Below are 13,506 nucleotides of genomic sequence, written 5' to 3'. Positions count from 1 at the left end.
GGACGCAGGTTCGATCCCTGGTCAGGAAACTAAGATCCCACACGCTGCGAGGTAACTAGGCCCGCACGCCACAACTACTGAGCTTGTGCACCTCAACTAGAGCCCACGTGCTGCAAACTACAGAGCCCACGTGCTCAGGAGCCAACGCGCAACAACTAGAGAGAGAAAACCCGCATGCCACAACTAGAGAGAAGCCCACGCGCCACAATGAAAGATCCTGCATGCCTCAATGAAGATCCTGCGTGCCACAACTAAGGCCTGATGCAGCCAAAAAAACCCCAAAAAAGATAAATCTTAAAAAAAAAAAAAGAGAGAGAGAGAGAGAGAGAGAAGGGGGAATTCCCTGGCGGCCCAGTGGTTAAGACTCGGTGCTTCCACTGCACAGGGTGTGGGTTTGATGCCTGGTCGGGGAACTAAGATCCCTCACACCACATGGTGTGGTTAAAAAATACTAATAATAAAATAAAATAAATAGAAAGAGAGAGAAGGAGTCTTAGAACAGAAACGAATGCAGTTCCTGATGTAATATTGATCCTGTGGAATGCCGTGGCTTCATCTCCTTGGGTGACTGACTTGGGTTCAGCTCTGGGGGAGGTAGGCAGCTGGAGCAGCGACCAGGCTGCCAGGCTTGGAGAGGCTTGGGGACATCTTGCCTTTCTTTCACCACCTCCCGACCGGGCACTCATACTGCCTTTGGCTTTCATCCTGGCCTTGGGCCGGTTATTCATAGGGGCAGCACCTCTGTCTTGCCCTCTTGTCAAAGGGCAGCTGTCAGGGATGCAGACCTCCCTTTGGTTCTGAGAGAGGCTAAGAGGCATGGCCAGCAGGTGGTCCTCTCACTTAAGCCCTAGGTAGACCAAGGAGCTGACCCATCTGTGCTTCTGAAACTTTGGTCTGTCTTTTGATACCTCTGTGGGTGAGCACTGTGTGCGTGTTTCTGGTAAATGCTTTCCATGAATGATTTCTTTTAAACTTAAAAAAACAAATTTATTTATTTATTTTTATTGAAGTATAGTTGATTTACAATGTTGTATCTTTTAGACTTTTTAGTGGCCCCCTAAGATTGGTATAGATCCCAATTCACAGTTAAGAGTGACGTCCAGAGAGTGAGTCTCTGTGCTTCTGGAACTATGCCTCAGGCACACGGCTCCTATTAGTGTTGCAGTTCTTTTTTCCTGGGTTAAATTTATATTATAAGATTAACAAAACTTGTTTTACAAAATGGTTTCCACTTTATCCGTGAGGAATGAGTCACTCTGGCTGACTTATTTCTTTATTCTAGGCTGGTCATGTCTGCGGTGACGATGTGGACCTCATAGATGGGCAGCCGACGGGATCTGTGAGGATTTCGTTTGGATACATGTCTACGCTTGAGGATGCCCAGGCCTTTCTCAGGTTCATCATAGCAACCCGACTGCGCCCGTCTCATGGCCAGCCTCTCCCTCTGGCCACGCCTGGGGAGGCTGGAGCCCTGTCAGCAGAGAGCCTGCCTGCCACCAGGGCCAGACGTAGTCCCTCACCTCAGGAAGATGCTTCCCCAGACTCCAGGGTTTGGGACAACGCACCCACCACTGTGGATGCTGTGAGTTTGCGCCCACCTCTGCTGGAGACCACCAGAACCCAGCAGACCCCTTCAGAGAAAGCTGCAGGCATCCTGGATGGGGGCCTTGGGTCACACATCGTCACCAACCTTTTCCTCTACCCAATCAAATCCTGTGCCGCATTTGAGGTAAGGGTTTTAGTGGCAGCTAAAGAGATTGCTTCTTTTTTGTTTACTTTATAATGTTGTTTGATAAAGCAAAGGAAAAAGTTCAGGAAGTGAAGGAAAGCATGCAGAAAATCAAAATCTTAGTAGCCACTCTCATTCTGCCTTTCTTGGTTTGGGCTGACTTTTGACCGTGGCTCTGCTTAGGGGGACCCCTGAGAGGATCCTGTTTCTGGGTGTGACCACCTAGTTACTGTTGATAGTTAAGGATGTAACTTTCACCGAATGTGTGTGTGCTGGCTCCCTGCTGAAGCATCGTACGTGCTTTGTTTCATTCGATCCTCAAAACAATATTATGAGGTACTGGGTAATATCACCCCCATTTTATAGATATGGAGCCTGGGGGCTACTGAGGTTAAGCACTTTGCCCAGGTCATGACCCCCTAATAAATGATAGAGCAAGGATTTGAATCCAGGTCTGCTGACTCCCTGGGTCCCTGCTCTCATGCGTCTGTTCCGCTCAGCTCTTCCCGTGAAGGTGAACTACATAATGTCTGTAAACATGCTGGCCTGGTAGTCACCGGAGCTGGGAGCTAGAGACCAAGTCCCAGGGACACACATAGATCATAGAAAGACAGCCTCATAGAAAGTTACCAGCCTCCTGAGCCTCTGGGATGACAGGCTCCCTGGCTCCTGGTCGGACATACCATGGTCAAGGCTGTTTGTCACCTGCATTTCGGGCTGGTCACACAGGAGCCTGTCCTCCAATCTGAGACCTTAAATAAGTAAGTTCACCTCCACTCCTGAATGGAGGCAGGTGAGGAGTAACAGGACTCTATTTTCACAGATGAGTCATGTCCCATAGAAGAGCCACATTGCACAGATAGTGTAGCAGGAATTAGTGTTCCATTTTACAGACAAGGACACTGAAACTCAGTAGGTTTCCTTTTTTGCTAAAGGTCTTCTATCCATCTGCTCTTTCAGAAACTATACACTGAACACCTGCTACCTGCTGGGCCCTGGGCCTGCACTTGCTGTGCAGTGATGAGCAAAATGGAAATGGTTCCTTCTCTCAGGGTGTGAAGTATCTCAGAAGGGAAGCAGACACTTTATGACACACACACACATATCTATGTATCTATGTATCTATGTATCTATCATCTATCCATCCATCTCCATCATCTATCCATAGGCCATGATTTCGTACTAATACCTCCAATTCCAACCCAACACCATAACGTTTATTTAGCCGTCCCCCTTTCTGCACTTGTAAATCCTGTGAGAACCCTGGCTCCCACTGTCCTCAATGAATACTTATTTGCCCAACTCCTTCCATAACCCAAAGCCCAGCTGCACCAGCTGAAAGCTCACCCCTCACATGGCAACACAGACACACTGGCTGAAAACTTGGCCCAGACAAAGAAGAAGAAGGAGGGAGGAAGCCAGTAAATGATAGACATGTTCCAACAGATGGGTGTGAAGGTCTGAGAAACAGCCTGCCACAGTTTCATGGATGCTGACAGAAGACATGAGATTCCTGGGTCAGAGATAAAGGACTTACTCACAACCCAGCATGCAGCATGAGCTTCATGGTGTGTTGCTTCTCTTTGTGCCCCAGGTCCCAAGACAGGGTCCAGAGGGGCCCAGGTGGATGCCGTGCTCATGTTCAGAAACCTCTAACTCAGGAAACCTGACTCTTTCATAATAGGATGCCAGCCAACCTGTGTAGTCTTCGATCAGGGAGAAGCCATTACCTTTATAATATCAGACTGTGGGCAAACCTGCCCTCTGCTCCAGAGGGTTGTAGAGCTGTTCACTATACAAACATCCTTGAAAAAGTAGTCTGGATCAAAAGGACAGTTAGTACTTCTGCTTGTTGAAACAGACATGCAGAAATGAGAAATCCATGGAGAAATGCCTCCCAATAACAGACTGTCTTCTAAAAAGTTATTTGTAATTCAAAACATGTTCTCCTATAGAAATAATGATTTAATGGTGGTTTCTGGGCCTAGCTACAATTATATAGACTATAGTATTGCTGAACTTGAGTGCTGTACTAGCAGAAGCAGCCGTAGTCTATGGGGAGAGGTCTGATGCACAAGACAAGTGAAGGGCAGAGGTAAAGGGATTAACATCTGTGGATCATCTGATATATTTCAGCTGCTTTACATTTTATATTTTGTTTTAGGTTTCACTCAGTCCTATGAGAAATGATAATAACGTCCATTTTACACATGACAAAGCCAAGGCTCAGGAAGGTTAGTTGTCCAAAGCTAATAACTAGCTGACGTGAGATTTAAGCCCGGGTTTGTCAGTCCTCAAAGTACCCTCCCCACTCCCATCCCACTGCACCACGTTTCTGCGTCTTGGATACAGGGCTTACCTTGCTTGAGTTCAGTTTGCCTTGACACTGTTTCTTCTTGAGTTCTGCGCCCTCCCCCTGGGGCCCGCAGCTCCTCTCCTTCACTTCCCCTGATGCCTCAGTCTTCCCTCAGGTCCTTCCCAGCAGAACCCTTCCCAAAGTGCCCCTAGATTAAAAATTGCTTTCCTTTCTTCATTACCCCCAATTGAAGTTTTCAGATTCCTTTGAGAAGTTGATTTGAGTGCTCAGAGGAAAATGACAGGATGAAATTGATTCACAATTAGTGTGCGAATGTTGGTCTCTTAATCGTAATACTATTTCAAAAGCATTGCTTCACCTACACCCTTCTTTAACAGACAGCTGTCTCCAGAAGAGCCCTCATGGGTGGAACTACTGCACCTGCCGCGCTGTAAGCAACTTGTGTAACTTGCGGACAAAACTCCTGCAAAGACCTCGTCCCACGTTATTGAAATTTCATTAGGTTTCCCCTAATGTTCTTTTTCTGTTCCAGATCCCAACCAGGACACCATATGACATTTAGTTCTTGTGTCTCCCTAGGCTCCTCTGGGCTGTACCAGTCTCTCAGACTTGCCTTGTTTTTATAACCTTGATAGTTTTGAGGAGTATCCGTCAGGTATTTTTTAGAATATCCATCAGTAGGGCTTCCCTGGTGGCGCAGTGGTTGAGAGTCTGCCTGCCGATGCAGGGGACGCGGGTTCATGCCCCGGTCCGGGGAGATCCCACATGCCGCGGAGCGGCTGGGTCCGTGAGCCGTGGCTGCTGGGCCTGCGCATCCGGAGCCTGTGCTCCGCAACAGGAGAGGCCACAGCAGTGAGAGGCCCGCGTAGCGAATAAAAAAAAAAAAAAAGAATATCCATCAGTTTGGGTTTGTCTGATGTCTTTCTGAGGATTAGACTGGGGTTATGGTTTGTTTTGGAAGTAAGACCACAGAAGTAAAGGGCTATTCTCATCATATCATATTAGGGTACTGTCAGCATGACTTACCACTATTGACATGAACCTGGAGCACCCGGTATTTGCCAGGTTTCTTCACTGTAAAATTTCCCCTCCACTCTGTTCCTATACTGTGCTCTTTGGAAGCAAGTCACTAAGTGTAGCCCACACTTAAGGGGTAGGGAGTTATAGGGAGTTACACTCCACCTTCTTGAGGAGGGAATACCTACATCAATTATTTGGGATTCTTCTGTATGAGGAGGGATTTGACTTTTTCTATTTATTTATTTGGACTCATGGGTATTTATTTTATACTTTGGATTATAATTCAGTACTACATTATTATTATTATTACTATTCAGTATTTTCCAGTTTTGGCCATTGGGCATGCTTTCAGTTGACTCCTGCATCCCTTTGACATACCTCCATCAGTTTGTGTTTTGAGCACTTCCTTACTTTTCTAGCACTACAGGGTGCTCCTGGCTCATCTTGTATATTCCCTGACCCAGCCCTGGAATAAACCATTTCTCCAAAGAATCCTGGTTCTTTCTATTGGAGAATGGTATTAAATGCAAGATCTGGGCACTGGGCATAATTTGTATTTTAATTTTGTAGAAATATGAAGAATTGAGGAAAACTTACACACTTAAAGTGGATCAACTCAGGGACCATTCCAGTGTAGCCACAATTTGTGCAATAGGTCTGTAGTACAAGGATATATGCCTGTTCAGGCATCCACCACTGTGGAAGGACACACAGAAAGCAGGTGCAGTGGAGGCCTGTGGGGAGGGGAGTGGGACACAGGCTGGGGCGGAGACCTACTTTTCAAGTACACTCTTGTGCTCCCAGAATGTTGTGCTGTGCACACGCATTACCTACTTAAAAAGCAGGTTGAAGTGGAGAAGGGTGCAAACTGGATCTGGAGGGTGAATGGAAGGTATCTCAATCCCAAAGTCTCCTTTGCATTGTCTTCTTTGTTTTACTTCCTTCTCTTCATCCCTTTTTCCCTTCAGGAGTCTGTGCTGAATTTCTGAAGTCCTCTGCTTTAGTACAGCTGCTGTGCAATAAAGGCGAAGATGATTTTTGAGGAGCCCTGGCTTAAAATACATTGACCTTTTTGTTTAGGTGACCAGGTGGCCTCTAGGAAATCAAGGGCTGCTGTACGACCGGAGCTGGATGGTTGTGAATCACAACGGTGTTTGCCTGAGTCAGAAGCAGGAACCCCGGCTCTGCCTGATCCAGCCCTTCATTGACCTGCAGCGAAGGGTCATGGTCATCAATGCCCAAGGTCTGAAAACTGGGTTCAGTTTTACAAAGCAGCTGTCAAGAGTAGCTTTTTTTCTCATAGGAAAGTAAAGTCATGGCTTTTCCTTTACCAAATATTAAATTAATCCAAAAGGAAGTGAAATGATGTCTAGAAGAGACAACGGAAAGTTTGTTCCTTTTGCATTTTTGGAATTTCTTCGGGGGCAGATTTTTGGGAAGAGGTGAAGATCTGACGGTCCAATCAGAAAGTAAAGAGATATAGATATTGAAATTATATGTTGTCCTTTTACTTACATTCCTTTTAATTCCTTCACTCATCATATGTTCTGCAAGCTTTGATTCTTCCTTGTGGATTTTTTTTGTTTTTTTGGCGGCACGGCTTGCGGGGTCTTAGTTCCCAGACCAGGATCGAACCTGGGTCCTCAGCGGTGAAAGCGTGGAGTCCTAACCCCTGGACTGCCAGGGAATTCCCCCTTGTGGATTTTTATTATGAACTAACACATATAAATTCATAGGCCATCTCTGTCCAGTGGACCCTTATATGATAATGGAAATGTTCAACATCTACATTGTCCAGTTTGGTAGCCACCAATCAGATGTGGCTACTGAGTGCATGAAATGTGACTAGCAGGACGCTGGAACTACATTTTAATTTTATGTGATTCTAATTAATTTAAATTACCAAATGTGGCTAGTGGCTACAGTGTTGGACAGCACAAGTATAGAGAATACTATAATACGTACTTACAGCATCCAGTTTTAACAAACCTTCACATTTGGCCACATTTGCCTCAATTTCTCCTCCTCCTCTCCCTACTCCTTCCCACTTCTCTTACCTCCTACTACCCTCCTCCTTCCTCCCTTCTCTGCTACCTCTTCCTCCTCCTCCTTCTTTTAATACTTAAAAACATTACAGATATAGCTGAAATTCCCTATGTACTTCTCCTTGGTCTCATTCCTTCTCCTTCCACACCCCACCTACCATTTATAGAATATTCCAATTTCCCTCCTAACTTATAGCTGTACTTTTGTGATATATCCCATTTCCATATATTCAATGATTATGTTTCTTGGCTGTAGGTGTTCTATTCTGTTCCAGTGGTTTATTTTTTCTTGAACCAATAAGCCAATGTTAATAACTATAGAATGAATTTTGATATCTGGTAGGGCATGTCCTCCTACCTCATGCTTCCAGATTGTCTTGGCTATTCTTGGCCTTTTGTTCCCTCTATGAATTTTAACACATGCACGGATTTGTGTAGTCACTCCCATCATCAAGGTACAAAACAGTTCCATCACCCCAGAAAACTCCCTCATGCTAACCCTTTATAGTCTCTCTTCTCCCCACCCTTAACACCTGGCAATCAGAGATCTGTTCTCTATCACTATAGTTTTATTTTTTTGCGAATGTTATATAAATAGAATATACAATATGTGACCTTCTGACATTGGCTTCTTTCACTCGGCATGACGCCTTTAAGTCCCATCTAAGTTACTGCATGAATCGGTAGTTTATTCTTTTTTTATTGTTGCGTAGTATTCCATTGTATGGATATACTAGGGTGTGTTCATCCATTCTTCTGTTAAAGGACATTTGGCTTGTTTCCAGTTTTGAGCAGTTATGAATAGAGCTGCTCTAAACATTCATGTGCAGGTTTTTGGTTGATCACAAGTTTTCATTTCTCTAGAATAAATACTAGGCGTTGATTGCTGAGTCATATGGTAAGGATATGTTTACCTTTTTTTTTTTTTTTTGGATATGTTTACCTTTGAAAGCAACTGCCAAACCATTTTCTAGAATGACCGAATCGTTTTTCATTCCCGCCAGCAATGTATGAGAGTTCCAGTTGTTCCACATTCTGTTAGCTTTTGGTATTGTCGGTATTTTTTGTTTTATTTATTTTAATAGGTGTGTAATGGCATCTCATCATGATTTTTTTTGGCCATACCATGTGTCTTGCGGGGTCTTAGTTCCTTGACCAGGGATTGAACCCAGGCCACAACAGTCAAAGCCTGGAATCCTAACTACTAGGCCACCAGGGAACTCCAATCTCGTCATGATTTTAATTTCCATTTCCCTACTGGCTAGTGATGTTAAGCATCTTTTTATGTCCTTACTTGTTCTCTTTATATTCATTTTGACCCATGGATTACAGAAGTGTGTTAACTTCTATATATTTGGAGATGTTTCTGTTTTCATTCTGCTATTGATTTTCAGTTTAATTCCACTAAACTCTCCAAAAGAGAGAACATACTTTATAGATTTTAAATTAAAATTTGTTAAGGTTTGGTTTATGACCAAGGATGTTATTTATTGCCGTGAGTGTTCCATATACACTTGAAAAGAATGTGTATCCTGTTGTTGGGTGGAGTGTTCTATAGATGTCAGTTCTATACCAGTTGGTTGATGGTATTGCTGTTTTTCTCTGTACTTGCTGAATTTTTATGTACTCGCTACCAGTTCTGCTGCTTACTGAAAGAAGAGTGTTGAAGTCCCCAACTGTAATTGTGGGTTTGTCTATTTTCCCCTTAGTTCTCTTAGTTTTTGCTTCACTTAGTATTATTATGTCTCCTTGGTGAATTGTTCCCTAAGTAATGCTCCTCTTTATGCATGGTCATTTTCTTTGTTTCAAAATGTGAAGTGTGAAATTCTTTGTCTGATATGAATATAGCCGTTCAGCTCTCTTGTGGTTAGTGTTTGTATGGTGTATCATTTTCCACCTTTATATTTATTTCTTCTAGCTTTATCGATATTTATGTAACATCCCATAAAATGTATTCATTTAAAGTGTACCATTCAACGATATGTTTGGTATATTCACAAGGTTGTACAACCATCACCACCATCAATTTTAGAACATTTACCTCACCCTCAAAGAGAAACCCCATACACATTAGCAGTCACTCCCCATTCCCAACCTTATCCCTGGCTTCTGGCAACCACTAATCTACTATCTGTTTCTATGGAGTTGCCTATTCTGGATGTTTCATATAAATGGCAACAATATATGACTGGCTTCTTTCACTTAGTATAATGTTTTTAAGGGTCATCCATATTGTTGAATAATATTCCATTGTATAGATATACCATATTTTTTTATCCATTCATCAGTTGGTGGATATTTGGATTGTTTCCATTTGTGGTTATTATGAATAACGCTGCTGTGAACATTTATGTATAAATTTTTGTGTGGACATGTTTTCAATTCTGTTGGATATGTACCTAGGAATGGAATTGCTGGGTCATATGGTAACTCTGTGTTTAGCATTTCCAAAGTGGCTCCATCACCATTTTACATTCCCACCAGCAACATATGAAGTTTCCAATTTCTCCACATCTTCCTCAACACTTGTTATTTTCTGTTTTTTTTTTTTCCGGTACGCGGGCCTCTCACTGTTGTGGCCTCTCCCGTTGCGGAGCACAGGCTCCGGACGCACAGGCTCAGCGGCCATGGCCCACAGGCCCAGCTGCTCCACGGCACATGGGATCTTCCCGGACCGGGCAGGAACCCACGTCCTCTGCATCGGCAGGCGGACTCTCAAGCACTGCGTCACCAGGGAAGCCCTATTGTTGTTTTTTTTAATAGCCATCCTAATGGGTGTGTAGCAGTACCTCACATGGTTTTGATTTGCTTTTCCCTAATGACTAATGATATTGACCATCTTTTTATGTGTTTATTGTCCATGTGTGTATCTTCTTCAGAAAAATATCTATTTAAATTCTTTGCTTACTTATTTTTAAATTATTGAGTTGTAAGAATTCTTTATATATTTGAATATAAGTCACTTTTTAGATCAGATTTGCAAATATTTTCTCCCATTGTGTAGACTTCCTTTTCATTTTCTTTATGGCTCCATTTTACATTTAATCTGCCTATATCATATTTAAAGTGAGTTTCTTGTATCCAGCATACAGTTGGCTCATGCTTTTTATCCATTCTGACATTCTCTATTATTTTCATTGGGATTTTGATTGCAAAATTACATATTTTGTAATCATATTTTGATTGTAATATTATAAATTAATTTCAGGAGAATTTATATCATATAATATTGAGTCCTCTATATATAAATAGTACCTCTCTCCATGAAGATTTCTTTACTCCAAAATTTTAATAATAATTTATTAAAATAATTTTAATACTATTTTCCAGAAAATTTTTGCACACTTTTTGTTATATAATTGTTTATTTGAGTATTTTGAGCACTATCTTTTTTTTCTATTAAATATTTTAACTGGTTATTTTTGTAGTATAGAAACACTGTTGTAGTATAGAAACACTGTTGACTTTTGTATATCAGTGTTTTACCCAGTACTTTTTCTGAATTCCTGTTAGTTTTATTAGTTGGTCTGAAGATTTTCTCGCATGTTCTATATAAATAGGCATATCATCTTCTAATAATGACGGTTTCATATCTTCCTTTTCAATTTTTATTCACTCCCTCTTTTTTCTTCTTTTCTTGTTGCATGGAGCAGTGATGGGAAATATCCTTTTTTATTACTGACTTGAATAAAATTCTTCTAAAATTTCAGAAATAAGAGTTGTATTTACTGTACATTTTTAATAGATTTGTTTTACCAGGCTAAAGTATTTTTTTAAATTTAGCCAAAAGTTTTATCATGATTAATAGTTCTTACTAAATGCTCTTTCTGCATCTGTTGGTTATATTTTTTCCCTATAGTCTATTAGTGTGATATCTTAACATTAGTCGATTGTCTAGTACTGAACTATCCTTGCATCCTTGGAGAAAAGAAAAAAACTATTTGGCAATGATTTTTTGATACATTGATGGATTTAGCTTGCTAATATTTTATTGGTATTTTTGTACCTATTCTTATTAGTGAGATTGAGAAGTTATCTTCTTTAAAAAATTTTTTTTTATTGAAGTATAGTTGATTTACAATGTTGTTAGTTTCTGGTATAAGCAAAATGATTCAGTTATAAATATATATATAGTATATATGTATAGTATATATATGTATATACATTTTCAGATTCTTTTCCATTATAGTTTATTACAAAATACTGAATATAGTTTCCTATGCTATACAGTAGGACCTTGTTGTTTATGTATTTTATATATAATTGTTTGTATCTGCTAATCTCAAACTCCTAATTTATCCCCCTCTTTAACCATAACTTTGTTTTCTATGTCTGTGAGTCTGTTTCTCTTTTGTAAATAAGTTCATTTGTATCATTATTTAGATTCCACACATAAGTGATATTGTATGATATTTGTCTTTCTCTGTCTGACTTACTTCACTTAGTATGATAATCTCTAGGTCCATCCATGTTGCTGCAAATAGCATTATATCATTCTTTTTTAGGGCTGAGTAATATTCCATTGCATATATATACCACATCTTCTTTATCCACTCATCTCTTGATGAACATTTAGATTGCTTCCATGTCTTGGCTATTGTAAATAGTGCTGCAGTGAATGTTGGAGTGCATGTATCTTTTTGAATTATTGTTTTTTCTGGATATATTCCTAGGAGTGGGATTGCTGGATCATATGGTAATTCTATTTTTAGTTTTTTAAGGAGCCTCCATAGTGGCTGCACCAGTTTATATTCCCATCAACAGTGGAGGAGGTTTCCCTTTCCTCCACACCCTCTCCAGCATTTGTTATTTACATATATTTTTAGTGATAGCCATTCTGACTGGTGTGAGGTGGTACCTCTTTGTAGTTTTGAGTTGCAATTCTCTAATAATTAATTGCTGTTGCGCATCTTTTCATGCACCTATTGTTGATCTGTGTGTCTTCTCTAGAGAAATGTCTGTTTAGGTCTTCTGCCCATTTTTTGACTGAGTTGTTTGCTTTTTTGTTATTGAGCTATATGAGGTGTTTGTATATTTTGGAAGTTAAGCCCTGTTGGTCACATCATTTGCAAATATTTTCTCCCAGTCTGTAGGTAGTTGTTTCATTTTGTTTATGGTTTCCTTTGCTGTGCAAAAGCTTGTAAGTTTGATGAGGTCCCATTTGTTTATTTTTGCTTTTATTTCTATTGTCTTGGGAGACTGACTTATGAAAACATTGGTATGATTTATGTCAGAGAATGTTTTGCCTATGTTCTCTTCTAGGAGTTTTATGGTGTCATGTCTTATGCTTAAGTCTTTAAGCCATTTTGAGTTTATTTTTGTGTATGGTGTGAGGGTGTGTTCTAACATCATTGATTTATATGTGGCTGTCCAGCTTTCCCAACACCACTTGCTGAAGAGACTGTTTTTCTCCATCGTATATTCTTGCCTCCTTTGTTGAAGTTTAATTGACCGTAGGTGTGTAGGTTTATTTCTGGGCTGTTTATTCTGTTCCATTGATCCATATGTCTGTTTTTATGTCAATGCCGTGCTGTTTTGATTACTGTAGCTTTGTAGTATTGTCTGAAGTCTGGGAGGGTTATGTCTCCAGCTTTGTTCTTTTATTTAAAAATTAATTAATTAATTAATTTATGGCTGTGTTGGGTCTTTGTTGCTGTGCACGGGTTTTTCTCTAGTCGTAGCAAGCAGAGGCTACTCTTTGTTGCAGTGTGTGGACCTCTCATTGCTGTGGCTTCTCTTGTTGTGGATCACAGGCTCTAGGTGTGCGGGCTTCAGTAATTGTGACATGTGGGCTCAGTAATTGTGACTCGCAGGCTCCAGAGTGCAGGCTCAGCAGCTGTGGCACATGGGCTCAGTTGCTCTGTGGCATGTGGCATCTTCCCGGACCAAGGATCAAACCCATGTCCCCTGCATTGGCAACGGGATTCCTAACCACTGCATCACAAGGGAAGTCCCTCCAGCTTTGCTCTTTTTCCTCAGGATTTCTTTGGCAATTCTGGGTCTTTTGTGGTTCCATATAAATTTTAGGATTATTTGTTCTAGTTTTGTGAAAAATGTCATGGGTAATTTGATAGGGATCGTATTACATATTTAGATTACTTTGGGTAGTATGGCCATTTTAGCAATATTAATTCTTCCAATTCAAGAGCATGGGATATCTTTCCATTTCTTTGAATTGAGATGTTACCCTCTTCTATTATACTTTTCTTGTTTACATTTGTATACCCAGGATATTAACATACAAAAAGAGTTGAATGGGTTACTCTTCTTTCTATTCTCTGAAGCATAAAAATGTATGTCATGACTAAATAGGATTTATCCCAGAATATAAGGAATAAGAGAGAGCAAAAACAAATACCCAAATATCTTCCACTCCAAATCAGCAGCACTTTGTG

At 40.8% G+C, this 13,506-nt stretch overlaps 1 protein-coding gene across 1 annotated transcript in view; it reads left to right on the top strand.

Annotated features, from left to right (window-relative positions):
- MOCOS (molybdenum cofactor sulfurase) overlaps nt 1–13,506 on the top strand; it is a 57,657-nt gene that overhangs the window by 22,578 nt on the left and 21,573 nt on the right. Inside the window, exons 8-9 of the mRNA XM_079942652.1 lie at nt 1,283–1,729; nt 6,147–6,309. Coding sequence (XP_079798778.1) covers nt 1,283–1,729; nt 6,147–6,309 — 610 coding nt within the window. The remainder of the gene's footprint in view (nt 1–1,282; nt 1,730–6,146; nt 6,310–13,506) is intronic.

Source organism: Stenella coeruleoalba, assembly GCF_951394435.1.
Source record: "Stenella coeruleoalba genome assembly, chromosome: 14".
In the NCBI taxonomy this organism is placed as follows: Eukaryota; Metazoa; Chordata; class Mammalia; order Artiodactyla; family Delphinidae; genus Stenella; species Stenella coeruleoalba.
This window is presented reverse-complemented; position numbering and strand designations above follow the sequence as displayed.